This window comes from Zophobas morio, unplaced genomic scaffold, assembly GCF_036711695.1.
Source record: "Zophobas morio isolate AGI-343-1 ecotype UQ-CSIRO unplaced genomic scaffold, CSIRO_AGI_Zmor_V1 ptg000004l, whole genome shotgun sequence".
Lineage (NCBI taxonomy): Eukaryota > Metazoa > Arthropoda > Insecta > Coleoptera > Tenebrionidae > Zophobas > Zophobas morio.
In genome coordinates, this window is record NW_026972109.1 from 6,876,133 (window position 1) to 6,903,687 (window position 27,555).

Here is a 27,555-nt window from a genome sequence, read left to right on the forward strand (position 1 = left end):
TCGGAGGTGCGCGGAGGATGGAGAGGACGGAGCGGTTGCCGAAATTTGCTCGTGGGGGAGACGCGAAAAGGGGGGTAGTTTATGACGATTGGAACAAAGTTGCCTTTTGGGGAGCTTTTACGATTAACAATACACTGACTGTAAATACTACGAAGAAGAAGGGGTAATGCAATTTTTGATTTTTTGCGTTGTCGATACGAGAGAGAAAAAAAGTTGCGCGGATGTGCGGACAGGAAGAGATAAATCGCAAAAAAATTAACAGCCGTGGAATTTCGCAACTCGTGTAACACGATAATGCAGGTTTCTCGTTTCACTGTAAACGTGCACCCTGCGTACTAATTTACCTGTGAGTGAAGGGTTGTCTTAAACATAATAAGTTTGGATGAAAGAGTACAGAAATAGGTAGATTTTTCACAACATTTATCTATTCATTATAAAATTATACAAAATAAGATATTTACACGAAATCAATCATTATCGTCTTCGCAAGGATATAAAGTTCAATTAATCAATCATCACTCATCAGTTAACCATAAATATTAATAAACCAAACAGAAATATTCATACATTTACATGGCCACATTTTTGTCAAAAATGTGCTAATTTGAATGTTTCCATATCATGATTCTAGTCGGCAATGTGACATGCCAAAAAAACTGGTTGTAATAGAATCACCATGTCCAAATTAATGAAGTCCTATTCTTTTCTTATTAAAGAAAATTATCTTAATTTTTCCATTATAATAGCGAATGTTACCTACTAAACTTTGTATGAATAGTCCCCTCGGTAATCAGCTAGGCTAAATATTTCACGATAACGCGTAAACAAATTCTTTCAAATGAAAACTTGAAAATTTACTTTTTGTATACTTGATTTGATTAGAGCCTTAACCATTACAATAACAGAAATAACACTTCCTCAAATTTATTCTTTGGAGATGCAAATGAGGCGCCGTCTTGTATCCAAACGTTTTTTGATGCTGCATATCATATGATCATTCTTTCACCTTCTGAAAGAGAGGTATCAATATTGCACGAGTTTAGAGTCTTCAGTCCGGCTTTTATCGTCGTATCATGCTTGTAAATAATTATTATGTTTCTATTTTCATACTTTTTTAGCTCAAAATCCAATCTCTTTCGGAAATATTTGCAACGTTATCTTCCAGCAAACAAAGAAGCCTTGACGATTTTATTGTAAGTAATATCTAATATAGGAATATTTTTTTAATTAAAACACCGATCGATAATTACTCTTATTTATTGTGAGGCTATTACGATTTTCGTCATAAAATGGTGACGTAATAAGGTTTCCAGGTTTCCGGAATTTATACCTTCTGATACAGCACAAATGCCAGTGAATAGGAAGTTTTTAAGTGATGTTCAGTTTTGGAATATGAAGATTTTTTTTCCCTAGCGTAAACAAAAGTAGGTCTTCTGTTTCCGTCTGTTGGCGATTCGGTTAGATAGATAATCTCCGAAATTATTAGACTGATTGTTGTAAAACTTGATAATTATTCGTATAGATGCAAACAAAAATTTGTCTAACCATCCTCACCAACAGCGATGATGTCATCAAAATTTGACATTTAAATTTTACTTCTTTCTATGGTTCTAATTTATTACTGAACCTCAGTTTTTACACTTTGGGATACTACAGTTTTTGGAAAAAATCGAAATTATGCAAAGAATTTTATTGTTTAAATTTAAAGCTACACAATCGGTTACTATGAAATTATACACACATTTACAGTTACCACGAAGATGGTAAATCAGTCATTAAAATTCATCTATTCATCCCGTTCAAAAACTTGATGACGTCAACTGCATTATTTTTAGTTTAATTACACGTATAAGTATATGATTTTTTTAATTTTATTGATTTAATTTTTCTGAAATTTTGGCTACACAGTACTCTTATTTATGTGGTAGCGGGGGCAGAGATACGACCCTTGCTGAACCTTGATTCTCTCCCACTTCCTACAACCGCGAGAAATCAGGTCTCAATACAAAATCCCACCAACACCTAAATGTCATTTCCTATATTCCTCCCCCCAACTTCCACTGACGTTTTGGTCACAAACAAGGGGTAATAAGAATCGAAAAACTAAAAAATCGGAAAAAAATTGAAAAACCAGAAATTACAAAATCGAAATAGTAGAAAATCGAAAAATTGCATATCATACAACTGAAGAAATGAAAATTTGAAACATTGAAAAACTAAAAATCGAGGAACTTACAAATCGAAAAAATTAATCAATCGAAAAACTGGAAAAAACGAATGGAATCGAAAATTTGGAAAACTCAAAGACTGTAACATCGAAAAATTGAAAAATTGAAAATTGAAAACTCGTAAAATTGCAAATCGAAAAATTGCAAAATCTAAAAATTGCAACATCCAAAAGTTAGATGCATAATCTAAAAACTGAAAAATTTTAAAATGAAACTGGAAGAGTTGCACGTCGTAAAATCAAAGAAACAAAAAAAATTAAATATTGAAAAAAAGCAAATCGCGAAATTGAAGAAACGAAAATTTTAAAAAATTGAAACCAAAAAACAACAAATTATAAAATCGGAACATTGAAAAATTGAAGACACGAAAAAATGAAAAAATTAAAATTGAAAAAACAAAAAAATATAAAATCGAAACACTGAAATATCGAATAATTGAAAAAATAAAGCAAACAAAAAACGAAAAATTGTAAAATTTAAAATTGAAAAATTGAAAAACTGAAAAATTTTAACTTGAAAACTCGAAAAATTGCAAATCGAAAAACTGAAGAAACAAAAAAAATGGGCACTAGTTTTTTACTTTTTAGATGTTATCAGAAAACAAAAAGCACAACACAAAAGGAAGTTCTCTCAAAATAACCTTCGACTATTTTTTTTTAAATATGTTAACTTTCTGAGGAGCAATTATACACATTTACAGTTAAGTGGTTTCTACAGTTAACTTAAATTAGACAAAGAAGTGAACACTTGAAACACGTTTAAACTTTGTCGAAATTGTGTGTGTAGTAACATATTATAAAAAAACTGAAATTGCATAACAACTACACAGAAATTTTAAATTTCATTTTGGGATAAAACGAGTAAAAATACAAAAAATTTATATCTAAAAATGAACATTACTAAAAGTACTGAGCATTCTGATTTTTATGTGTTAATTTTTATTTCCAGTTTCGCAATCTGTTCATCATAATTCACACATATACCCAAGATAAAAGATTTAAACAAAACAAAGCAAAAGCGGAGACATTAAACATTCAAGTGTAGAAATAAAAAAAAGCAGATGCAAAAAATAAACACGTGGATTTCACCGAAAATTAGAACGCAAAAATTGTGGTATTAATCGCGTTTAAAATTCCTCCGACCATGAACCCCCGTACGTTACCTCTATCTTTTACGACCGCTAATTAGTATTCTAAAAGCGCTTACATTTACACCGCACTACGCCGACATTTTACGTTGAAGCGCCTTAATCGGTTCAATTTATGTTTATTGATACGGAAATACGTACAAGCTGACAGATTACGTAAACAACAAACAGATCTGTCGTCGCCCAACATTTCCAGATTGTAAAAAATGTGTATTTTGGCAAGGTATGCGTTCGAGGAAAATCCCGGCGTCGGAAGCAGGTGACTCAGTACTGAATGCTCGTTGCAGTTCTGTATCGAATGCAAATGGTTTTGCAAGTAAATGAGACGTAAAACCATGTTGGGTTTATTGCAGTGGTGCGACTGCCATATTGGCTCCAAATATGTTGGCTAATTATAATGGACCCACCTTTATGTCCAGAATGGGATTGGCGGTAATAAAATACGGACAATTATGTGTGCTGTGGTGCTATTGGACCATCGTTGCATAATTTCGATGGTAATGGCAGGATGTACTTCGAACGATTTGTACTGGGGAATTTTAAGACGATAAATTACAGTTTTTGTAAAGTTAAGACATCAAGTTGAGACAAATCGCTGTGCAGTGACTAAGCAATTGCTACTTATACAGCCGATTGGGTTAATCTCTGCCGAGTGATGTTACATTGACACGTCGCTCTTAGTTCGTCAACAACGTGATAATAATACGTTAGATAAAGTCCGATGACGGTTCTAGAGGGTCGGATTAGCGCCCCAGATTTGATTCACTATATTATGTCGATCGTTTTCTACATTTGCTCAACACACATAGATAAAAGTAAGATTACAGTCAACATCAACAAACCAATAGCACCCGACTCCTCCAGGATTGCCAAAACGTTAATCCAATTTGCATGTTTAAACAAAACTGAAAGTATCACGAAAACGAAGCCGCAGGATATCATCTGGCCGAGCCTAAATTCTCCCTTGGAAATAAACACAAAGATAATTATCCAAAACACCCCCAAAATATATCACATACGCGCTTTTAGTGAATTTACTTTCATTAAAAAAAGCAATTTCAACCACCTTTTTGTTATGTGTACCCTCATTTCCATAACGAAATTTCAGCTACCCTCGTCCCTGTTAACACAATTACATTTTTTGCTGTTATAAACGCGAATAATCAATGTGGAAATGGCTTTTGCTCCTGTATGGGCATTGCGAGAAAATTTCACCTTCGAATTTATCACAGTGAAGGTTAAAGTTACGCACACCGGAGAAGATTTAGTGGGACAATAAAGTGGGACCCGGGTGAAAAATGATCATGGGAAACTCGAAATAGGAAAACTAAATAAACACGGAGTGTGGCACTTGAGAAGTTTATTCTGCGAAAGTGCGCTTTTTAAAGCGATAAATTAAAAATCGAGCCGAACTTTAATCAAAAGGGGTGACATCCATGGCTAAGGGATCATGTATTGGTGGGGGACAAATTGGTTAAATATCATTAATGAAGCAGTATTATAGTGTGTAATCTGTATTATGTTGTATCATTAAATTATTAAAAGCAAACAGTCAAGCTGGATTTAAATTTCATCATTAATAATTCCAATTAGTTGCTATACAAAATTAAAAACACCCGTCAAACCAATTTTAAAACAATATTATGACGTATTTTCTCATACTTTGCCGATTTTCCTGTCATTTTTCTTGAAGGGAATCTGATTCAAAGAAACAATGTTGTTGTGACAGGGCGCTGAAAACAATAGAGTCGAGAAGGTTTTTTTTGGTGGTTGACTCGAGAAGCGGAAACATTTCAGACAAGAGCAATGTTTTAAATAGAGTTTGAAACCAAACACAACCCAGTAATACTCGAATTAATCTGCTGATATTTATTGAATTCAAATATATTTATTCAATACATCTTGAAACTGAAGTAAACAATACAATCAAAAATAATACATTGGTTAACAAATATAACGCAGACGGACAATATTTAAACACAGATTATCCAAACACTTTAAAAGTTAGTACTGATAATATGTCCATTCGAAGAATCAAGTTTCTTCCAGTTTTTAATTTTTTCGACGCATTCAGGGTTAAGAGGGTTAAATTTGAGATCAGTAGAAACCGCCTTAAACACCTGATTAAAGTCACCTTCAGGACACCCAATCCTGTTGGAAGACAAATCCAACAAATCTATATTTTCAACATCCGCCAAAAAGCTTGCATCCCACTTATCAATATTGTTGATACTTAACCTCAAAGAACCTATTTTTCTCAACCCCTTGAAACCCACAGGCGAAACTCTTTTAATACTATTCTCATCTAAATCAATAACTTCCAAATTTTCGTTGTAAATGTTACTGAAGGCCTCATCTGGAACTTCTTCGATATCGTTACGAACCAAATGTACTCGACGCAGATTGTTAGTACCACGGAACCATCTCCTATCAATTTTCGTAATTTTGTTAATACCCAAACTGATATTTTTCAACTGCACCATATCGTCAAAGGCAGCCGAATCAATCATCATTATCTGGTTACCCGACAAATCCACTTCTTGTAGACTACGATGTTTGTTGAAAATACCATCCGGAATACCAGTAAGCTTGTTGTAGGCGAAGAACACCCTCACCAGATTCGCCCCTACAAACTCCGGCGCAATCTCAGTAAGCGCATTCGCAGACACGTCCAACACCCTGAGATTCGTCATTTTCTTGAAAACATTTTTGGGAAGAGTTTTCAGCGCGTTGGATGCCAAACTTAACTCCTCGATGTGCTGGTTGTCCAAAGCACCCTCTTCCAACGTTTCGAGCTGGTGGTTGAACGTGATCCTCAGGGTTTTCAGTTTCAGGTCGCCGAAAGTATTTCTTTTGAGGGTGGTGAAGTTGCTGTAAGAAATGTCGAACCTTTGGACTCCATCGAAGTTGCGGAATGCTCCTGGACGGATTTCTTCGATTTGGTTTTTCCAAAGGGAGAGATATTTTACGGTAGTGATGTCGGTGATCGAGTTTTCGTAGAGGACGGGGATTCTTCCGGTGATTGCAAGAAAGTCGAGGGGGCGATTGGGTAGGTACGGTTTGATAGTGGTGTCTTCGGTGATTGTGGCCACGGTTTGGTTTATTCCGGTTTGTAGTTTTACATTTTTGAACGAGACGTCGCGACACTGGCTCCCGATTATTAAAAGGGAAAGTATACAAAGAAATCTAAGCGGAGGCATCTTGAGGAGGGCAAGGTTTGAACAAGAGTGGAGTGGTTAGGATTTAGTGACTTTAAATAGCGGCTCTAATCGTCTGGTAATGTGTTTCTGAGTACATAATGATAATGACTTGTTGGATTTGTATTTAAAATACGTCTTTGCATAAGCTGATGTTCGTGTTTTCGTAGAAGTTAATATTTTTGTAATGAGAATAATTCTCTACGATTATTCGAAGAGTAAAATAAAAAAATATTTTAGTTTTATTTAATGGTGTTATGAACATGGAACACGACAGAAAATGTGGGTTAAAAATCTGTGATCATTTTGCTATATTTCTCCAAACAGCTAAGCCTTTTAAATAAATAATGCAGAAAAATGTGCACATATTTTCAAAAAATTTTTCAAAAAACTTTTAAACACGGACTGTATTTAAATTCAAGAAATTTCCCACTAATAGAGAATTTTTCATTTTTAATGTACCTCTCCAAAGGAGAACATTTTAAAATGTCAATTTTCAGATCTGTAGAGTTTTCTTTATACTTTTGACCAACTCTTGGTTGACCATAATTCGAAAAAAACCTGGGGTCCAAGGCAAGAAGCTGTGTTTATGGAATAAAAACACAAATTACACCGACTCGAGCTGACCTGATATGACTTGACGTAATATGACCTGACATGATATGACCTGACGTGACTTGACCTAACCTGACATGACCTGACCAGACTCCACCAAACCCAACTTCATCTTACCTGACTTGGCCTGACCTGGCTTCTACTGACCTAATCATACTGTCAAACGTGCAATATTGAAAATTCTTGGAGTCAAGACACAAATTAAGTTGACCTGATCCGCTTTGACTTAACCCGACTTGACCTGACCTGACCTGACCTAACCACACCTGTACTGATTTGACCACAGCCATCAAACGTAACAATGTTGAAAATTCTTGGAATCAAACCACAAATTACATCAAAAACTTTATTTCACCTAAAACACATCTACCCATTTCCTAAAATAAATACAATGGCAGTGTTTCCACAACAATATCACCTATATGCAAACTACCACCCCTCCTCCATCCCCCACCCCTCACGGCCGCTGTATCGTGCAATTCGTGACCGTCCCGAAAGTTTCCGAGTAATAAAACTGACAAACGGCCGCATTATTCTCAAATGTCATCTCCGGCACCTTAAACTCCGGATTGATGGCAACTTTGAGCGTGTAAATCCCCGGCTCAATGTCAGATATGTCAACCCACTGACAGTCCACCGTGTACTTGTAGATGTCGCTGCAATTAACCGAGATCCCCTGGTCCCCGTAGTTGGCGCAGGCAAAACGCGGCTCCACCCCCGGAAGGCACTGGTTGTCCTCAAGACAGAAAGAAGCCTTGTGCCCCTCGGCCACCCTGCGGCCCTTCGAGTCGTAAACGTCGAAGGTCGCGAACACCTCCATGCTGTGGTAGTGCCTGTAAAGTATCAAATTTTACGAGCTGTCATGCGAGAATGTTGTTATGGCCGGAATAATGGCCATCATAAATGGATATTGTTATTTGTGCTCCGAATTAATGTTTATTCGGTTTGACGTCAGCGGTTCCGAAAAACTACTTTCCCGGTAATTAGCAGAGGCCGGAAATCGCCGAGGAAAATGAGACGGTTAAAGTGGAATTCGTGTGCGTTGCAGTTTTCACTTTCGGCTTTTGACGAAATGAGGTTTGTTTTGGGTCGGGGAACAACTGCTTCTGTATTAAGACTGGAAGTGGGTTTCCGGTTTTCTGTCTAATTTGTAAAGTTAGTTCCAGTGCTACTCGTAATTTAGACTTGCAAATGTTAATAAAGATATAAAATTATTTTTAAAATACACAATAGCCGAGTAATATACTGACTACTGCTTACGTCGAACCTCAGCAACTTTATGTTTGATGGTTGACGCCATTATCCACTCTCAACGATACATTAGTTCGAAACCAACAAATGTAGCTAATGACTACAAAAAGATGCTCTTTTCAGAATAATTTAAAATTGGAAACCAAACTCAAATGGAGGAGAATTCGGTTCGTGAATAAACTATTGAATGTTCGTGCGTGGAAGTTTGGAACAATTAAGTTCCGACGCAGAGATCAATATGTTTATCATAATATCTAATTGTGACTCCACCTCGGGAGTTTGAAACTAGTGTAATAAAATAGGGAGGGTTGGTTGGGTTAGTTATTGTTGGAGTTTGGAAAATACGGTCTAAATTTCGAGAATTTAGATCTTGATGCAATTTGGGAAATGGGGGAAGTTTGGGGTTGGTTAAGGTGCCACCTGTTAAAAGGGGTGGATTGAAGGGCGAGCAAAGTTGGAGTCATTATATGGGAGATTGCGCCTACGAATAGAACAAACATTAATCGAGGAGATAAATTTTGCTAGAGAGGGAGGACTGAAATGGGTTGCGCTACGTTGATTCTTCGATCTCAGGGCACTATTTGTCAAAGAGAGTGAGCTATTCTTTCCAATATTTCAACTTTGAAAAATGCTTGAGGGGTTTTCGACCTCAAAAATCTGCTTTCACTAAATTCAAAGAAGTCCAAAACTGCACCGTACGTTCAATCGATAGATTTATAAAAGTTGATATATCTATCCTTGTCTAGTTGTTATTATTATTCAAACTTGCATCGCATCATATTGCAACACTGCTCCAAAGAACTAATTAGATTGTGAATGATCAGATCAAAGGTAATGGCATTTTATAAATAGAGCACATACGCGTGAAAGTTATTTATGGTTTTTAATTTTAGAACATTCAAATGGCCATGTGAACCGTTGCTAATAGCAGAAATTGAATTACAGTTAAAACATCCAAAACTTCCTGTATTTTTGTTTTTAGAATCATAATTCGCCAGGTGGCGTTTTTTAAAATTCGTCCCTACAATATCTTTCACACTTTCGAGCCCCACAAAGCAAAACCCGCGCAAAATATCCCGAAATCCCGCTGACGCCGCAACCCCTTTAATCCCTCATGCATACATATGAACTCACATATGACACATGTGCCATTCCCATAGATGTTTAGGTATAGCGGGCCGGAAGTCCGCCGTTCCGGCATTGAAAATCCTCGCCGTAAATCTCAAAAGTCGCCTGGTTTCCAAATGCCACGAAGTCGATTCCTTTTGAATCTCGTAAGCTTGCGAGGCCAAACAGTTCTCCTCCATGGCGCACTGCAGGAAGAAGAGTTGGCGGTCCTCGAGGTGGGCGGTGCGTTGCAGGTCCACGTGGTCGATCACCAGGTCGGACATGGCGTTCACGCAGCTAACAGCCGCCACGTCTTTGATTGAGGAACAGGAGCCGGTGGCGGCGGCGTCGTGGAGGCAGAGGGCGAGGGAGGGCTCGTTGCCGCGGCATTTTATGCCCGAGAGGCTGGCGGCGGTGAGGTTGCCGCCGAAGAAGTCGGTCTGAGGCGCGTCGCTGGCGTAACCTGAGGAAGTACTCAGAGTTTTTCATTTAAATGTTAGGCAAGAAATTAACTGATTATTTTTAATAAACTATGTATGTATTAGTAGTTTGTCATAAATTTTTCATGATTTTATTCAAAAAAAGATTCTTGGATTCCGACCATTTTTCCAGCAATCTGCCAATTTTTAGGATTTTCAAAAAAATTTAATTTGAAACCGAATAAAGACATATATAGATACATCTTTCTAGAATCTTGTTCCAGGATCATAAACGCGTTATATTTTTCGAATAAGCAGTCAATTCGATCTCGATTGATCCCAGATTTTTTTTGTGGATTTTTAGACAACATTTTTAAAGCTCAGTTTTTCAGTATTATTTTCGATCACATTCGAAAATTACCTAAAGGAATTTTTTTAGTAGATTTCGACCTCAAGAAGTTATTTCGATCTCATTTCATCTAAAACTCCTCCCATTTTCTCAGAATCGTCCAAGAAAATATGTTAGTTTTAGGATTTTCAAAAAAAAAATTGAATTTCACACCGGTTAATTCTAAAATCTTGCTCCAAGATCATAAATACACCATATTTTCGAAAAAGCTCGTCTAAATTTCAACATTTTTTGTGGGTTTTTACATAACTTTTTCAAAAATCTGTTTTTTATTACTCCCTCCTTTTAAGAATTTCGACCTTTTTTTGTCCAATTTTGAAAATTACCCAAGAATATTTTTTGGTAGGTTTCGACCTATAGAAATTATTTTCCGCCTTATTTCGTCGAAAACTCTTAAACTCTTACCATTTTCCTAGAATCTCCCAATAAAATTTGACAAATTTTAGGATTAACAAAAAAATAATTTCAAACATTTTTTGAATCACCACGTCGCGATTTATATCTGTGAATTTTTTATGAATTTTTAGACAACTTCTTCAAAAGCTCAACTTTTCAATATAAAATTTTGAGTTTATTCCCAGCACCTTCAAAAATTATCCAAAGATATTCTTTTGTTAATTTTGTTAGGATATTTTAAAATTTTGATTTTAAGACCATTTACCGTATCAACTTGGGATTCTTTTCTCTAAGAGATCTATGATTCCTAGGGAAGCACGATTTTTTTCATAATTTTTGGCTACCGAGTTTTTCCGTAATCGTGCTAAATATTTCCTTAAAAAAATCAATGATTACTCCGGGATTTTCGATCTTCACTTACAGTCTTGATCCGGGACCATCAACATGCCATATTTTTCGATCAGAAGAATAGATTTTTAGACAACTTTTTCAATCCATCTGTTTTTGAATATTTTTTAAAAATTCCACCATTTTTCGACTACTTTCGAAAATGATTTATTATTGCATTTTTGGTAGATTTCGACTTCAGAAAATAATTTTTTGCCTTATTTCGTCAAAAACTCCTACCATTTTCTTAGAATGTTCCAATGAAATCTGGCAATTTTTAGGATTCTAAAAAAAATGAATTGCAGATCTGCTATTTCTAAAAACTTTTTCTATTGCCAAAAATACGTCGAGAGTTATATCTGTGAATTTTTTGTGGATTTTTGGAAAACTTTTTCAAAAGTTCATACATATTTTCAACACTTCGTAAAGGGATTCTTTTATTGATTTTGAGATTTTAAGGCTAATTTCGGCTTCAATTCTTCAAAAATTCATAGCTTTTTTCCAAAATCGTCAAAATTAGAAGGGAATTTTCAGGATATTTCAAAATTTTGATTTTGAAGCCTATCATATTGTTCGACTTGGAATTATTTTCCCTGATAGATCTGTGTTTCCTCTAAAAACTCGATTAATTTCACAATTTTTGGGACCCGAGTTTTTCCAGAATCATGCTAAATAAACCTTTAAAAAAATTCATGAATACTCCAGGATTTTTGACCTTTATCTGGAATCTTAATCCGGGATCATCAACACGAAACAGCACGTCAAGATCTATATTGCAAAAAAAATTATGAGCACATTCGACATTTTCTAGAAAATTTCAACTTCTAGAAATTATTTTCAGACTTATTTCGTCCAAAACTCCTACCATTTTCGTAGAATGACCTAATGAAATATGGCAATTTTTAGGAAAAAAAATTGAATTTCAAACCGAATATTTCTAAAAATTTGCCCCGATACCAAAATCACGGTATATTTTTTGAGTCACCACGTCGAAAGATATATCTGTGAATTGTATCTGGATTTTTAGACAAGTTCTTCAAAAGCTCAAATTTTCAATATTTCCCCTTTAGAAAATTTTGAGTTTATTCCGAGCCCCTCCAAAAATTACCTAAAGAGATTTTTCTGTCAATTTCGACATCTTGAGCTGATTTTCGACTTCATTTCTTTGTAAATGTTTAGGCGACTTCGCCAAAAGCTCAATTTTTCAATACCCCCTCCTAGGAATTTTTTTTTTCTTTTCCTGAACAAAATATTGAAAGGAATTTCATTGAAAGAACATAGTAACAAAGCATGAGTTACAGAACTTTTGATCATGAAAAGTAAAACGAGAAATAAATTTAGTATGTGAGCTTTTTCCTCATTTTAATACTAAATGGTGGATGCGCCGGGCTTAAAAATGGCGAAAATTTATAAATTGCACAAAACGGGAGCGCTATATTTAAGACCGTCAAAATGACCCACCATTTTGTGATACACAAACTTCGGTAAAACTTTTTAAAATCATATTTCGATATGCATTTTTATGGACCGCTACCCTTATAAAATTTAACTTTAAAAAGTACTGTTGTCATACTTTAACAAAAAACTCTGGTAAAGAAATCCTTACCTTACAAATATCAATAAGTTAAAATGATAAAATCTTAATGAAAAGTAATATGACTTTTTTTAATACAAATAATATTTACAAACCACTTAATACTTATACATTAGTTTTAATTAAGAGTAATAATGATTCCACATATGTAGTGCCATCTGTCTCAGAGGGAAGAACTACAACAACGAAACGTCAGGCCTAAATGAACTTTGTGTAAATAAAAATGGCTGTAAGTGGAGTTATTATTCACTATAAAAATATACTTGGGTAGACCTTAAAATGGCGGATGCGCCGGTCTATTCTAGAAAAAATAAAAATGAGCAAGATAAACAGTGATTTTAAGCAAAGTGTATGTGCCTTCGTTTGTTTAACTGTAAAAGAAAACAGAAATATATTCAGACAAAAGGAAACTGTTTTCTTTCCCTTGTTACCCCCTTATCTTGAGTGTTATCTTGATCTTAATATTTGAATCAGTACGATTTCTGTTTTTCGTCATTAATTGCATAGCTTGAATATTACCTAAACAACTGGATTTAAAATAAATGCTGAAGGCGTATGAGAAATCTAAAAGACGTTGTCAAAAAGTCTGTTTATGAAACTAGAAGTTTCGTTTCTCTATCACCGATCATTTGCTATCAGAGATCCAGCACATTTCCTTCCACGATTTTCGGTCGTGACTCGTCGATCGCTTCCGCAACTCCTCTTTTTGCCTTTTCACCTCTATCACACTTATGCAACCAAAAATACACGCCTCGAGCAAACGACCCGCCACATGCACCATAACCCGGAAAATCGATGAAGACCCCCATCGACACCGACTTCCATTACCGATAAGAACAAATTACGACGCCGAATCTCACCTAACGACAGTTGCTTGCAGACGACGATAGCTTCAAGCAGAGACCATCCGTCGCCGCAAATGGCTTCCCATTCGCCATTTTCATTTTTTGCCTCGACCCTTCCTTCGCTCGCTATTCGACCTCCTTTTAATCGGATCTTGAGACGTTCTGGCAGTCGCACCCTAAAAACGTTAATATCTCCATCAAAATTTAATTAAAGCAACTGTTAAGAGCTTGTACTTATTAAATTTATCGCTGCAAGAAAGTGATAACGGGGAATCCCTCAACGCGGCTCGGATTTAATCAAATTTAAGATAGGACAAGACGCAAAGGAAGAGGACGAACGACACTTTTAGTAGTAATTAAATAAACCGTAAATGTCCTACTATACCATAAAGCGTTTAGACCGTAATCTTTTTTTTTACACGCGCAACTATGTCCGGAAACTTTTGTAACTTTCGCTAGCTAATTTTAAGTTTGCTAGCGGTACTTACAAATTTTTCTTTTTCGTCTCCACTACTACTTCTTTCACCTCTTTCTCGACGTATTCTTCGCATATTACTCCCGCCGCCTCCGTTGAGGTGCAATCGTGGCGCCCCCAGCCGTCGAACCGGCAATTGATGATCTCGTCTTCGTCGCCGCTGCAGAACACGTTGTCCATCCAGTATTTTCCTGTTGGTGTGAGTGATATGATTTTGATGGGTGATTTATGGTTTATGGATTATTACGTTTCGCCGGGCCGAAATGGGAGTTGGCGGTGGGTCTTCCGGTTCCCGCTGGATAACCCAATTGTCTGCAGATAACATCCGCTTCTGCTATGTCCCATTCGTCATCGCAGATGGCGCCCCACTGGCCCTCATGCAAAATTTCGACATTACCTGAAACATGTGCAGTGGAGGTTGTAAATCAAATAGTATTCAGGGTTTATTAGTTTTGTGATTTATTTAGGGGCTGAAAATCGAAATAATATAGGGTTTTTAAGAATCTGAAACAAAGGGTGGTATGAATAAAACTGTGTAGATGCTCATACTCGAAGTACGAAGTATCTACTCGAGTATCAGCTCAAAATGTTTCTACTTTTTCTAGATTATGCGAATATTTGGTACTAAGTACATAGAATAGATGCTCAAGTATATAGGAGTAGATACTCGCTAATACTGAAGTATGTACTTCGTACTTCGAGCCTGAGCATCTACTCAGTTTTATTCATACCACCCAAAGACGTGATAGAAAGAGCGAAAAAATGTACATTAAAAGAATAAACGGTCGCAAAAGGACATGAGCTCAGACAAGATAATTCTTGATATCAAGAAAAAGAAGGAAATAAAATAAAGAATTACTAAATTGTAACGTGTCAGGAGTTTCGGAAATTTCTAGAGAAGAGTTAAAATTTATTTACAAAATGACTAAAACAATGGATCGAATTTCCACCCTGAAGATTAACTGGTAGGTCTAGAAAGCACCAGTGGAAATTTTCAAAATTTCGGTAATTTTAAACTATTTCGATTCAATGCAATCTGTTTCATCCTCCTGAAAATTGATTTTCTTACTATTTCCAACCTCCATAATAAGAATTCGAGCCAAAAAAACTTCTCCGCAGGCTCCTGATTTTTTTTTTTAATTTTTGAGTGATCGACTCTTTCCAAAAATGGCAGCGTTCGATGTATTCGTTTGTGGAGACTCAACGAATCGAGTCTGAGGATTAACTGTTAGGACCAGAAATCTCTAAGGACTTGAATAGTATAAACCACAATGCGGATTCTGAAACCTTTTTGATTTTATGTCCCACTAATTAAATGAAAATGGAAATTTTCAGAATTTTGGTAACGTCAAACTATATTTCGCTTTAATGGGACCTATTTCATCTTCCTGAAATTTGACTTTTATACTAATTCCAACTTCCACAATTAGGATTCGGACTGAAAAAAGTCTCCGCAGGCTGCTGAATTTTTTCTTAATTTTTGAGTGATCGACTCTTTCGAAAACTAACACTGTCGGATACTTTTGTCGGACTAAAAATCTACAAAGAATCAAGTGGTATAAACCGAAAGACGGATTTTGAAACCTTTTTGATTTCATGCCCCGTTAATTGAGTGGAAATTTTCACGATTTTGATAATGTCAAACTATATTTCTCTTTAATGGGATCTATTTCATCTTCCTGAAATTTGATTTTTTTTACTAATTCCATATTCCATAATAAGGATCCGGCCTCAAAAAATTCTCCGCAGGCTCCTGAATTTTTCTTCTCTCGATATTCAACAAATCGAGTACCCGGGCTGAAGATTAACTAATAGGGCTAGAAATGTCCAAGGAATCGAGTGGTATACCCCGAAAGGCGGATTCTAAAACCCTTTCGGCTTTATGTCCCGTTAATTCAATAGAAATGAAAATTTTCAGAATTTTTCTAATGTGAAACTGTATTTTGCTTTAATGGGATCTATTTCATCTTTCTAAAATTTTACTTTTCTACTAATTCCAACCTCCATTACAAAGATTCGGACTTAAAAACGACTACGGAGATTCGTGATTTTTTTTTTATACCATCCAATATATCCTTCTGTCGATACTAAACGGATCGAATATCCGGCCTGAAAATTAACTGATATGACTATAAATCTCCAAGGAATCGAATGGTATATAAACTGAAAGGCGCATTCTAAAACCTTTTTGGTTTTGTGTTCTGTTATTAAATAGAAATTGAAATTTTCAGGATTTTAGTAATGTCAAAGTATTTCCCTTTAATGAGATTTTTTCATCTCTTTGAAAACTGGGTTCTTTACTGATTCTAACCACCATGATAAGGATCCGGCATCAAAAATAGATCGACTGCAAGTTGTTTTCTGCTTATTTTTTTGGTTTTACTCGATAACCTATAAAACGCCAAAAAAACATAAATAAAATTACACTTTCAACAGCTCTAAAAGCGTTTTTTGCTTCTATATCTAGGGACGTAAGTCTATAATGGGCTAATTTATTTATTATTAACATAATGGACTGGAAAGCTAGGAAAAAAAATCGTTCTATGACACCAGAGGGTTAGGATTTGGACAGTAAATTTTTCGTTTTTCTGAAATGTTGTTGAAACTCTGCCTCCCAATGAGAAACGGAAGGTGAGTTGCTTTTTATTTTTATCAGTAATTAACATATTTTAGTCCTTTATTTTAACATATTTTTTATCAAGGTCGGATGAGTCGTATTTCTTTGGTTGAACCCCATTTTTCAACATAATTTTGATTTTTATTAAAAAAATTAACACAAATGTTTAAAAAAAAGTTACATAACCACTATTACTTAAATTTTCGCTCAGATTCATACCATGACTTACATTTTGGTGATTTCTTCAACTGTTAATTGCAAGCACAATAATTCAGGGAATCTCACAATTTATTTAAGATATAAATTTTTAACTGTTTAACTATTTATGCTATAAACACATTTATACACTATGATTAAAATTACTTCAAATAAAAGTACTAGCCTGCACCTACAGCAAACAAATTATAGAGTGTTGAATATACATAATGAATGAAATTTAAGGACGGAATAACTAGGACTAATCACTTTGTACTATAAACAAACAACTTGTTTCGACATAACACGATATAATTGGAGCATATTTAGATTTTGAAATAACATCTGGTGTTAAATCCATCTCTTCTTGAAAACCATTTGGAAGCCTTCTCTTTTTTAAATCATTTCAAGCTCACAAAAAATCTCTGTTTTCCCACAGACAGAAATATTTGACTGGAGCTTCCACTTAAAAGAAAACCTCTGGATTCCAGTATTTTTATTGCAAACAAAATTACACTGAATGAAACTAACTAATGATATGAATCCATTTTTTAAAAGCGTCAGAATTAGAATTACATCTTTGATATTATTAAAAAATGTTTAAATTTAACGAAGTTCCCTATCTTGTTAATATGGGTTCTTTTAGAAATGCTAGACCAGACATTTTTTCTTTATAAATTTATAAACGCCGAGGTGTAAATCCTTTTTTAACGTTAGGAACAAAATTGTTGGCAAGAGGAAATTGAATTTTCACACCTTCAGCAACCCTATTACGACTATGTTAAAAATATTTTGTGCTTAAATTTTAGTTAACAAATCTAAGAACTGTTACATTATTCGTTTTTTTTTTAGAACTCTAATCGTAATACTAATCACAGGAAACGACAACTCTTGTTTCTTAGAATTAACTACATCAGTAAATTGTGACGAAAAATCCTAAACTGATACCAGATTCACACTAAGAAACAAACCAGACCGCCATAAAAAACAAATGAACAAGTGTGACCATTAAGTACCAAACAAACACTTACCCTCAAACTCTGCCCTCCCCCCAACCAGCTTAACCCCACCCTCAACCTTCTTCAGCCTCTTCAGATGTTTCCTCACCAAAAACGCCTTCTTTTTCCTCAAATCTTCCGGCAGCGAGTTGTTGGCAGCCAACAGTAACGTGATGAACGACAAAACGAACAAAATGTGCACTACAATCATGGCGATAATGAAAATTCAACTATTCTGAGCTAGAATGAACCCGCTTTTGTTTTAGTGACATTACAGCTGACCTCTTGTTTCACTTATCTCGTATTACTTAATTTGGAATAAGTCAAACAAAACAGATTCGCATTCGTGCCTTCAAAGAAGTCGTATCAAATTCCGTGACGCGCCATCCAAGCGGGTGAAAAAGTTTCATTTCGACAGCACAGACGGCTTGAAAATTTCAACACGTACCTCAATACCGGGCTAATAAACGTCAGGACTGACAAATAGTCGCAGCAAAGTAGCGTGGTTTATGCGGTTATAAAATTTTTAATCCGCGATTTCGTGTCGGAGATGTGTGGGTACATGTTTTATAAGGCGACAGGTGTCGAGTTGGGTTTGTCGTGAAATGAAAAAAGTAATGATTTAGATGTTTAATTAATTATCAAAAATCATCCTAATACAAAGTCAAAATGGGGCTAATTTAAAAAAGGGGTTTAAACAGTCAGGATAGGTCCGGAGGCGCGCTTCTTGCCCCACCCTGTTGTCATTTCGTAGAGATAAAAATTAAAACAGTCGTTGAAAAATATATAAATTAAAAACAATACAATCTTACATATTGAAAGTTAATGGATCTATCCTAATATTTGAGCTTAATCTACACAAATTCTTGGGCAAGTAATTTTTTGTTTAACGTAACGTACAAAATTCGGCCGTTCCTCTGTTCAAGTGAACACAAAGCGAGTAATTGTACAAAAATAATCAGTTTGTACCTAGTATTGAAATGCAGGTAGACACAAACACACAGACGAAATATCACAATAAAACAATATAATGGTCTTTTAAATACATCAATTCTAATCATTAGTGACGTGATCGTGGAATGAAAAACAAAACAACATTCAAATACGCCAACAATGCCCTACATTTTGTGACAGCTAACCCTTAACGAAATCCGTCCATTTCAGTAGATGACCCCTAACGTAATCTCACTTAAACGAGGTAATCACTATACATAATAAACAACTCACAATTTACAAAAACCAACTTAACTACAATATAAAAAATATATTTAAAAAAAATCATCTACTCAGATGGAGCTTGTGCATGCTTCAACACTTATATACAAAAAGTTAACAAATGAGTGTTAGCCTCGTCGAGCGGACAGATTGTGCCAAAACTGGGAAGACGAAGATGAGATGGGAGGGTGTATGGGCGTACGACACGTAGTTCAAGATTAGAGGCATCAGCTCTCTGTCGTTTGAGGTAACAAGGAGGGGTTGATGGGGATGGGCGTCGTCCGTGGCAGCTGCTTTTTCTGCAACAGAAAACAATCGTCATTTACACCCAACGAAAATTAAATGAATAACTTTTTGAGATGTCATCAATTTTTTTTTTTTTGATGAACGCAAATCACTGTTCAGTTCAGTAGTTTCCGAAAATTATCTCTAATAAAATCGCCAACAGACAAACAAACGGAAATGGGAGGCTTATCACAACACTCCCCTTCCGAAAGTAAAAAGTGACCCTGCTGGAGTTCAAACCAAGGACACCCATGCCAAAACGGACAATCGAAGACCTGAATTCAAAGATAGCTTGAGCTAACTGGGTTTGAATTCCGCGCTGAGGTACCAAATTCGTTAAAAAATGCGTGTACCTTTCGACGGAAAGGAAAGCAACCTTCGTTTTCGGTTGTGGTGGCAGGTTGGAGTATCAGGTCACTGGTTCTAGTTCCGTTCGCACCGAACACATTCAATTGTCTAAAACAGTCTGTTTCTAACATTTCTGACTGCCACGGTATGGAAACACAACCACTGTTGAATTTGCTGTAGAAGGAAGCGTCGCTTTCGTCGATGTTTACACCTTTAACGGTGGAGAATTGTTCGATGTCTAGGACGTCCTTTGCGTAGACGGCGTGAGGCTGTAAAACGAAAAAACAAGCCGGTTTTTTTTTCAAAAGTCAAAAAAGTCGTTGCAAGGCTTACATCTGGCACAAATGGCGGCTCCACCATCCCCGCTTCCAGCCGCCTCCAGTTCATGCTCTGGAAAAACGGGTGCTGTTTGACTATCCCAGCTCCATGCCTTCCGGCCTTCCCGCCCAACCTCTGCGTCGGACCCTTGGCTAACAACTGTTGGCACAAAGATTTGGCATCTTCACTAAACTTAGATGAGTACTTTTCCTGGTCGGACTTCACCCTTCTGTCGACCTCCTCGCGCTTGACTTTCTCCTTTCGGGCCCTGAAGGGCGCTTGACCCTCGATCATTTCGTATAGTAAACAACCGAAACTAAACCAGTCTGGACTGAATGTGTAGCGTTCATTATCTATGACTTCGGGTGCTGGAACGGGAAAAGTGAACCATCGATGGGTTTCGAGAAGGTGGTGGCTTACCCATGTAACCTACGGTGCCGACTCTACCTCTAACGAATTCACCTTCAGGGATGTCTACTGCTAAGCCTAAGTCTGAGATCCTTACATGACCTGCGTCGTCTAGGAGAATGTTCTCGGGTTTACAGTCTCTATATACAATGCCCTGGAAAAGGAACGGCGCTCATTTCAGAAGCAAAATTTTCTTTAGGGACTTGTTTGGGTTAGTTTCGGTGGGAAAAGTGGCATATAATTGTTTGCATGAACAGGAGCAGACTATTGTAACGATGTCGATTATGAATATTTTGGGGGTTAACGACGAACACACGCAACGATAACCATTTATTTAATAAAGGATACCGCTTCTATGCGGCCCCATTGTCCCTAAAAATCTACACCGAGCTCTAAAAATAAAAAATCAAAAATTAATACCTCGTTCCCTAGATAACCAGTAGCGAGGAGCAAAAAAGCGAGCATAAATTCGCCTCGCATATTTCCCTAGCTGCGAAATTTCCATTTAAACCCTCCATTTTCACATGCAGTAAAATTTGCACATCCACCGCACGACCCTGGAAGCGATAAACTCCGGACTTAACGAGACCGCAAACAACATCTTATCTGGCGTTGTTTCGTTGTTTGTTTGGTCAGGTCGAGAATTCGTCAAATGAAAAACCCAAAACGCGAAAAGTAGAAATTCGGGCGTTGCTCTATCGGCACAACTAAGAAATTTATTGGCCCTAATTGAAACCGCAAAATTCCCAAGCCTGCTGTTAGTCGAGATGACGCAGCCGGATTGGGAATTAGGAGGTCTCCGTTCTATTACAGAACCAAGGTCTTCTTATCTTCCCAAAGAAATTATTTCCAATGCGGTTTACATTTTGTCGTGTGTTAATCTTGAACGACCTTCCGCTCGGGAAAAATCAATAAGGGTAATAAAAAGAAACCAAGCTGGGAGCAACCATGGCTATTACTTGAGAGAGCGAGGAGAAAATTCAATTCCAAGTGTATCGGAAGAGATGATGGGTGGCAGAGAGACTGGAACAATCACTTCGGCATTTTTAAGTGGGAGAAAAATTGACTAGAGTGATTTGTGGCTCTTTTAACTAGTTCTTATCATGACGTTCTGTTTTCCTGTTTGTGCTGATTTGGGAGAAAAAATGGGAGTGATTTGTTAACTGCGGTGATAACTGTGACATCCTTTCTTTACATTCGGCCGGAATGACCGTCACGTATCAGACAATGTGGTTTAAAAAATCACATTTCCGTTTACGAATTCTAGACAGCGATGCCTAATTTAATACAACCTTATCCTTTGAAGGATTTTGAAAGAAAGCCAAGTAATTCCGACACAACCTGCAAAAAGTGACCTTGTTTCTTGATCTTGAATGCCTTTTCAAAGTTGGATATATTGTGGCAGGGCGAGCAGTTAGATGTCGTTTAAAAGAGGCGGAGCCACACGCAGCTAAACCAATCAAAACGCCATCTTCCCAGTACTGTTTACTATTAATTTTATACGCAAATGCTGCTATTTTTAGACACAAAAATAGATGAATCCAAAAAGGCACAGAACTTTGTAAGGAAAACGAAAGACAAAATTAATCGCACAAAACTTACACAACAGCCACGACGAGTGTCTAATACAGCTTTCATTGTCTTTACTTACGTCAACAACAATTAGGCTCCCATAAGTCTTACGAGTTAATCAATACGTTGGATATTAGCCAACCCAATTCAATTTGTTTAATTACTTTGAGCAACAAGCAAAACAATTAACAATGGAAAAAATATCGATTAGAGGTGACATAAATTTACAGTTGGGTGCTATTGTGGTCGATGTCGTGATATCATTAATTTTCTTTTTAAAATATAATACCATAGTTACCAAATTTTTTAATTGACTGAAAAACCATCAATGGGTACTAAGTTAACAGGACCACATACGAAAAAGGCTCGACGTAATGACACAATTTATAAAATTAAAAAATCGCATCTATCACATAGGCGGTGATATCTTCACTTCAAACGACTAAAACTCCGAACGCAACCTATAAAAACCGCCACCCCCGATGCAAATTTCCGCCAAACTTTACAAAATAGCCTGTTTGAAAAATGAGAACTTCACTCTAACCATCCATTACCCAAAATCATTTAGACGATCCGGCGTCGACTCTCCATTTTAATCCAATTATTTACATAGTTTAACATCTTATTTGCGTCCTAAAATCAAATTACAATTTTCTAGTCGAGTTCTTTCGCATAAAGCCCAAATTAAAACAAAGTACCCAACCTTCCAGCTTTCATCACTCCCCAACTTATAATTAGTTTACAGCGATATCGAAACTAAAAAAAAATATAAAATCACGGATCTCGTCGCTCAATCTCATCACTTGCCAGTTTATTTGATAAGGGCTATTTATTTAACCTGTCTATTTTCGTCGAGTTTACTCTCCGTGGCGTAGCCGGTTCCGGATCGATTTCGATGTCGCGATTTTCGCCGACCTCGGGGTTTGACAGCTTCCGATCAAGCGACAAACCGTGTTATTTAAAATAGTCGACATCGATTTTCGATAAACGCCACTGCTTTGAGCTTGAAGGTGGCACGCCGATTTGATATACATCGGATAAAATTAACTAGGCGGCGGTTTGTTGGAGCGGAGCTCCCGCTTTTAAGACTTCTGGATAAGCGCGATTGGCCCTTGCTTTTTGAAGCCCGCCGCTTTGTGCCTTTGTTAACCCCTTTTCTAATAAGGCCTCGCTCCGGCGTTATCGGTTTATGTTGAATGACGGTTCTGCTAATGCAGACTCTCTTTCGCTTTTCCATGTGGCCGTTCTGCATTTATCGCAGAATCCGTCAAAACCACCGAACAAACCCCTAATACAAACCTGCTGATGCAAATGGTCGAGCCCGCACACGACCTCTGCGGCGTAAAATCGTGCCCTCGCAATATCCAGGCCCGGCTCGCCGCCCATATTGTAAATGTGGAACTTCAAATCGCCGCCATTCATTATCGTCAATACCAAACACAGGGCGTCTTTCGTTTCGTACGCGTAGGCAAGATTTACGACGAATCTCGAATTGATCTTCTGTAATATCTGCTTCTCGATGAGGACCATCGCTTCGCCTTTTCGCTTTTTTATCCGCTTCTTCTCGAGTTTCTTGCACGCGTACATCTTTCCGGTCGCTCTCACCTAAAACAAGACGAGATTGGTTAAACACTTGAGAAAATAAGGGATCGGGTTTCAGGGTTTATTCGAGGAGGGAACATGTAAGCTTTTACTCGTTCTCGGCTCGTGCTTTATGTCCGCTGAAATAAAAGTTATCTTGACTGGCGAAAGACTAAATAAAACAAGCCTGAGCATTTACTCGGTGACCACAATTTGATTCTCAGATTCTTGTTTTGTCGTGACTGAAATATTCAGAAGGATGTTAAAGGATATAAGCAATAAACCTCCGGGGATGTTCAGAGACACGAAACTCAACCTAAGCTGCGAAATCTATAGTTTTGCAGCGTCCAGGATGACCAGGTCCTCCACACAAAAGACGAGGTTTATTGCTTTACATTCCTCAACGTCTCGGTGGAATTTCAGTTGTATAGATTGATGGATCCCGCACTCTGAAGCCCTGGATTTTCTATGTAAATGTATCTTAAAAAAACATTTAAAACGTTGCTCGGACGACAGAATCTCGTCTCATCCTTCCGCTGAAAAAATCCTGTGCCAATCACTCCACATTTTTTGCGTCAAACACCACTTGACAAGATGTTTTGTTACTTTGAAGCACGTTGAAAATATTTCGTCGGTTACTTTAGTACAAGAGACGCTATCTAGTTTATCTGCAGAGACATTCGTAATTGTTTCTCTTACATATAACCGTATTCTGTAGTTTTTCGTAAATTATTACACAGAATAGTAAACACGTCAAAGATTTATTATAATTTGCTTGAATACATTTGAATATTGGCTTCAACGGACGATATTTTGTAACATCTTGATAATCTACGTAAGTGACTTCGAGCATTTGCTTTATCATGAAATTCCCTCAAAAATTGTAAATGAGAATTGACGACGCAGAAAATTACTGTTATAATTTTATGGACTACAATGTTTCCCAAGACTTCGCTACATTAAGCCGAGGAAAAAATAGGACAGTTCGGATTCTTCGGCCCCGGAAGATGTAGGGCCTCGGCACCGCCTCGACTCCATAAGACCTTTATTAAAAAATACATTTCGCCCGTCCGACAAAGCGCTTTTTGACGGTTGCACAGAAATTCGTATTTATGGCACGGTTTGTGCGCGTCTCAATTTTGCTAGACATTCAGCCAAGATAATTTTTTATCAGTACTTCCTGAAACAAATTGAGATAATAAATGGGTTTTGTGCGTGCACGCAAAACACAGAGTTTATTCACACGGCTCGGTATTCCACAATTATGACGTAGACGTAGCAGTAGATGGTTCACAATCTGCGCCGTTTATCAGTTCTAACCACGAAGAAAAGTAAAAGTTCATTCTCTTGTAGCAGCGTAATGTCGTTTAATGTTGGGGGAAAAAGGTAAAAGGCACCATTACGCTAATACACCGCATAGTAATCTGCTCGGGTATAACTCTGAAGCTTTTTGCTGGTGGCATTAGGGACCGACATCAAAACCAAAACTTACACTCTGATTTGCATTGCGAGTTTCTATTTGCGAGATGGCTCTTCATGTAGAATACTCGAGACAATGTAGACGTTAGATTTAACGGCGCCTTATGGTCGGACGACGTTTTACTTCGACATTTTGCTTTGGTAGCTCATCTTGTGTAATCCTACCAGAAGTATTTACTCGGGTTTTTTTCAAACCTGTTAATATTTACTTAGATGAATTCCCTTTCACTACAGAAGTCTCAATAAACAACGTTCGCCGTACATCACTTTATTAACAATACCGCTTCCATTATCCCAACCTTGAACTTATCACTGAACCCCAATTGTTTATGCTCCATCATTTCTATTATCACCGCCGCTTCTCCTTTAAACGATTGGCATTTTATTTTCTACACACTTACTTATTCATATCGGTTCATCGAATTTTTGCTCCTCACATTCCTCGCTTTTCTCTTTCAACGTAATGAAATTTTCGATGATGGAGTGCAGCAACAAATTTTAATAAGCCCCAAACCGGATATGCGCCATAAATTCTCATTGACCCAATCATCGATTATTGATTTTGCACCACATTTGTATGCATCGAACGCGTTGCTAATCCTTGAATCAAAATGAAAAACATGAATCGTCCAATTTATATTAAACTCCCCTAGTCGAGCACGCGACAACAGCATGCGAGAGCGAATTGGTCTTCAAAACTACGACAAAATTATAGAGGAGTGTTTAATAAATACAATGTTTCATTGCATTTACAATTACAAATGTACGCCGATGTGTTGATAATAAAACGATTTATTTATTCATGTTTAAATTGGACGTCAGTTGCCGATTCATTTTTAAACGCCGTAAACGTCAACATAATTGTATGCATACTTTTTAAATAAATTAAATAAAGATATGTTGGTGTGTCATCGTTATAATAATAGTGGTAATAAATGGTAAAGATCAGTGACAGTGTCAAGGTCGGCTAGTGATTACCGCTTCGGAGTGTTTTGGCTGTTTTCGACTTCACCATCAAGGTTTACGCATTTTTTGCGTTCTCATTTTTACCGCCGAATCGATCATAACTTTCCAACGTTACTTTCGGATTTTTTCAAATTTCGCGTTCTAGTGAAAATATACAAATTTTAATAGATTGTTTACGACCACGAGTGATACTCGGCAGCATTTTTAAACGATTTCATTTTTAATTAACACAAATATTACGATTTAAATATTTATAATTGCGATGTCAGTTTTATCAGTAAATTTTGACACTTGATATGATCGCTGTAATTGCCATTTTATTACTGTTAATAATAACCTTTCAATAAAATACAATGTCTCGAGCGTCATAAAGTGACGGTTTGATAAAAGAATAAACATTAATTAGCAAATTATCTACGAAACAGTAAAAGGACCTTAACACAGAAACACGACAATTAAAAATCATTACTGGATATCTAAGTACGGCGAAAGCGAGACTTTTGTACTTGAGTTAGGACTTCAGTCGCAAATTATATTTACTCATTTAGAGGTTTTCAAGTCGACTAAAGTTTTTTAATGGTGCCTATTTCAATGTAAAATTTTTGCACTGGAAATAACTGTTCGGAGATTTTTTTTAATGGTAATATTTAGGAGAGGGACCTGCTGAACCAGCGCGGGAAAAATTTAGAACGCCCCTGAGAGGCCGAAATTTGACTTTTTTTTTAAGTAGTTTGGAAGAATCTCGGGGACCTTTTGTGTCTGATTTTTAAAGTCGTTTGGAAGAATCTCCAGGACCTCTTTTGTTATGTTGTTGAAGTGGTTTGAAAGAATTTCGGGGACCCCTACTGTTTTGTTTCTGAAGTAATTTGAAAGGATTTCGGGGACCCCTTGTGTCTGGTTTTTGAATTAGTTCGAAAGAATCTCAGGGCCCCTTTTGTATTGTTTTTGAAGTAGTTGGAAAGACCCCTTGTGCCCGTTTTTGAAGTAGTTTGCAAGAATTTCGGGGATCCCATTTAGTTTGTTGTTGAAGTAGGTGAAAGAATCTCGGGGATTGATTTTGTTTTGTTTTTGAAGTAGTAGAAATTCGGAAGCCGCGTTTTGATGTACCACGACTACTATTTTTACAGGTGGCCCCAGCCGCCCCTGATTATATTTATATTTTCTCCAGCGGCGAATACAAAAGTTTCTCGTTTATATTTCTTGCGAAAGCTCTTCGCGGTTTACAGCATTTCGCTAAGCCTTCTAAATTATTTATAATTTGTGTAAGGAGTCTGATGTTATTCTATGTTCCATTAAGTTCTTTATTTATTAAACATTTTCGCCATAATTTATGTACAATGCGATAATAATATTAACTTCGAGACATTAACCTCGGGAATTACAAATTACAACAAAAACTGATTTAAGTATTTACTTCATTGTTTCCACAGGAGCGTACTTAACTTGAAAATCCCCGTTAACACGAAATTTGAGTTAATGTCAGAAAAAATTTAAACTCCATTA

At 36.7% G+C, this 27,555-nt stretch overlaps 3 protein-coding genes across 3 annotated transcripts in view; all 3 read right to left on the bottom strand.

Moving 5' to 3' along the window:
• Positions 1–5,372: 5,372 nt before the first annotated feature.
• Positions 5,373–6,575, bottom strand: LOC135135638 (phospholipase A2 inhibitor beta-like). The gene has a single exon (XM_064064744.1). The coding sequence runs from the start codon at positions 6,573–6,575 to the stop codon at positions 5,373–5,375; it is 1,203 nt and encodes a 400-aa protein (XP_063920814.1).
• A 954-nt stretch (positions 6,576–7,529) lies between these two features.
• On the bottom strand, positions 7,530–18,362 carry LOC135134564 (lysyl oxidase homolog 2). The gene is made up of 6 exons (XM_064063260.1): positions 17,914–18,362; positions 14,318–14,467; positions 14,084–14,261; positions 13,611–13,771; positions 9,573–10,008; positions 7,530–8,020 (listed from the first exon to the last, which is right to left on the bottom strand). The coding sequence occupies exons 1-6, from the start codon at positions 18,089–18,091 to the stop codon at positions 7,645–7,647; spliced, it is 1,479 nt and encodes a 492-aa protein (XP_063919330.1). The 5' UTR covers positions 18,092–18,362; the 3' UTR covers positions 7,530–7,644.
• Positions 18,363–18,495: 133 nt separating this feature from the next.
• Positions 18,496–27,555, bottom strand: part of Gprk2 (G protein-coupled receptor kinase 2) — a 29,921-nt gene continuing 20,861 nt past the window's right edge. Inside the window, exons 5-9 of the mRNA XM_064069634.1 lie at positions 23,326–23,631; positions 20,467–20,608; positions 20,062–20,414; positions 19,734–19,997; positions 18,496–19,394 (exon numbers count right to left, since the gene is read on the bottom strand). Coding sequence (XP_063925704.1) covers positions 19,323–19,394; positions 19,734–19,997; positions 20,062–20,414; positions 20,467–20,608; positions 23,326–23,631 — 1,137 coding nt within the window. The 3' untranslated portion in view covers positions 18,496–19,322. The remainder of the gene's footprint in view (positions 19,395–19,733; positions 19,998–20,061; positions 20,415–20,466; positions 20,609–23,325; positions 23,632–27,555) is intronic.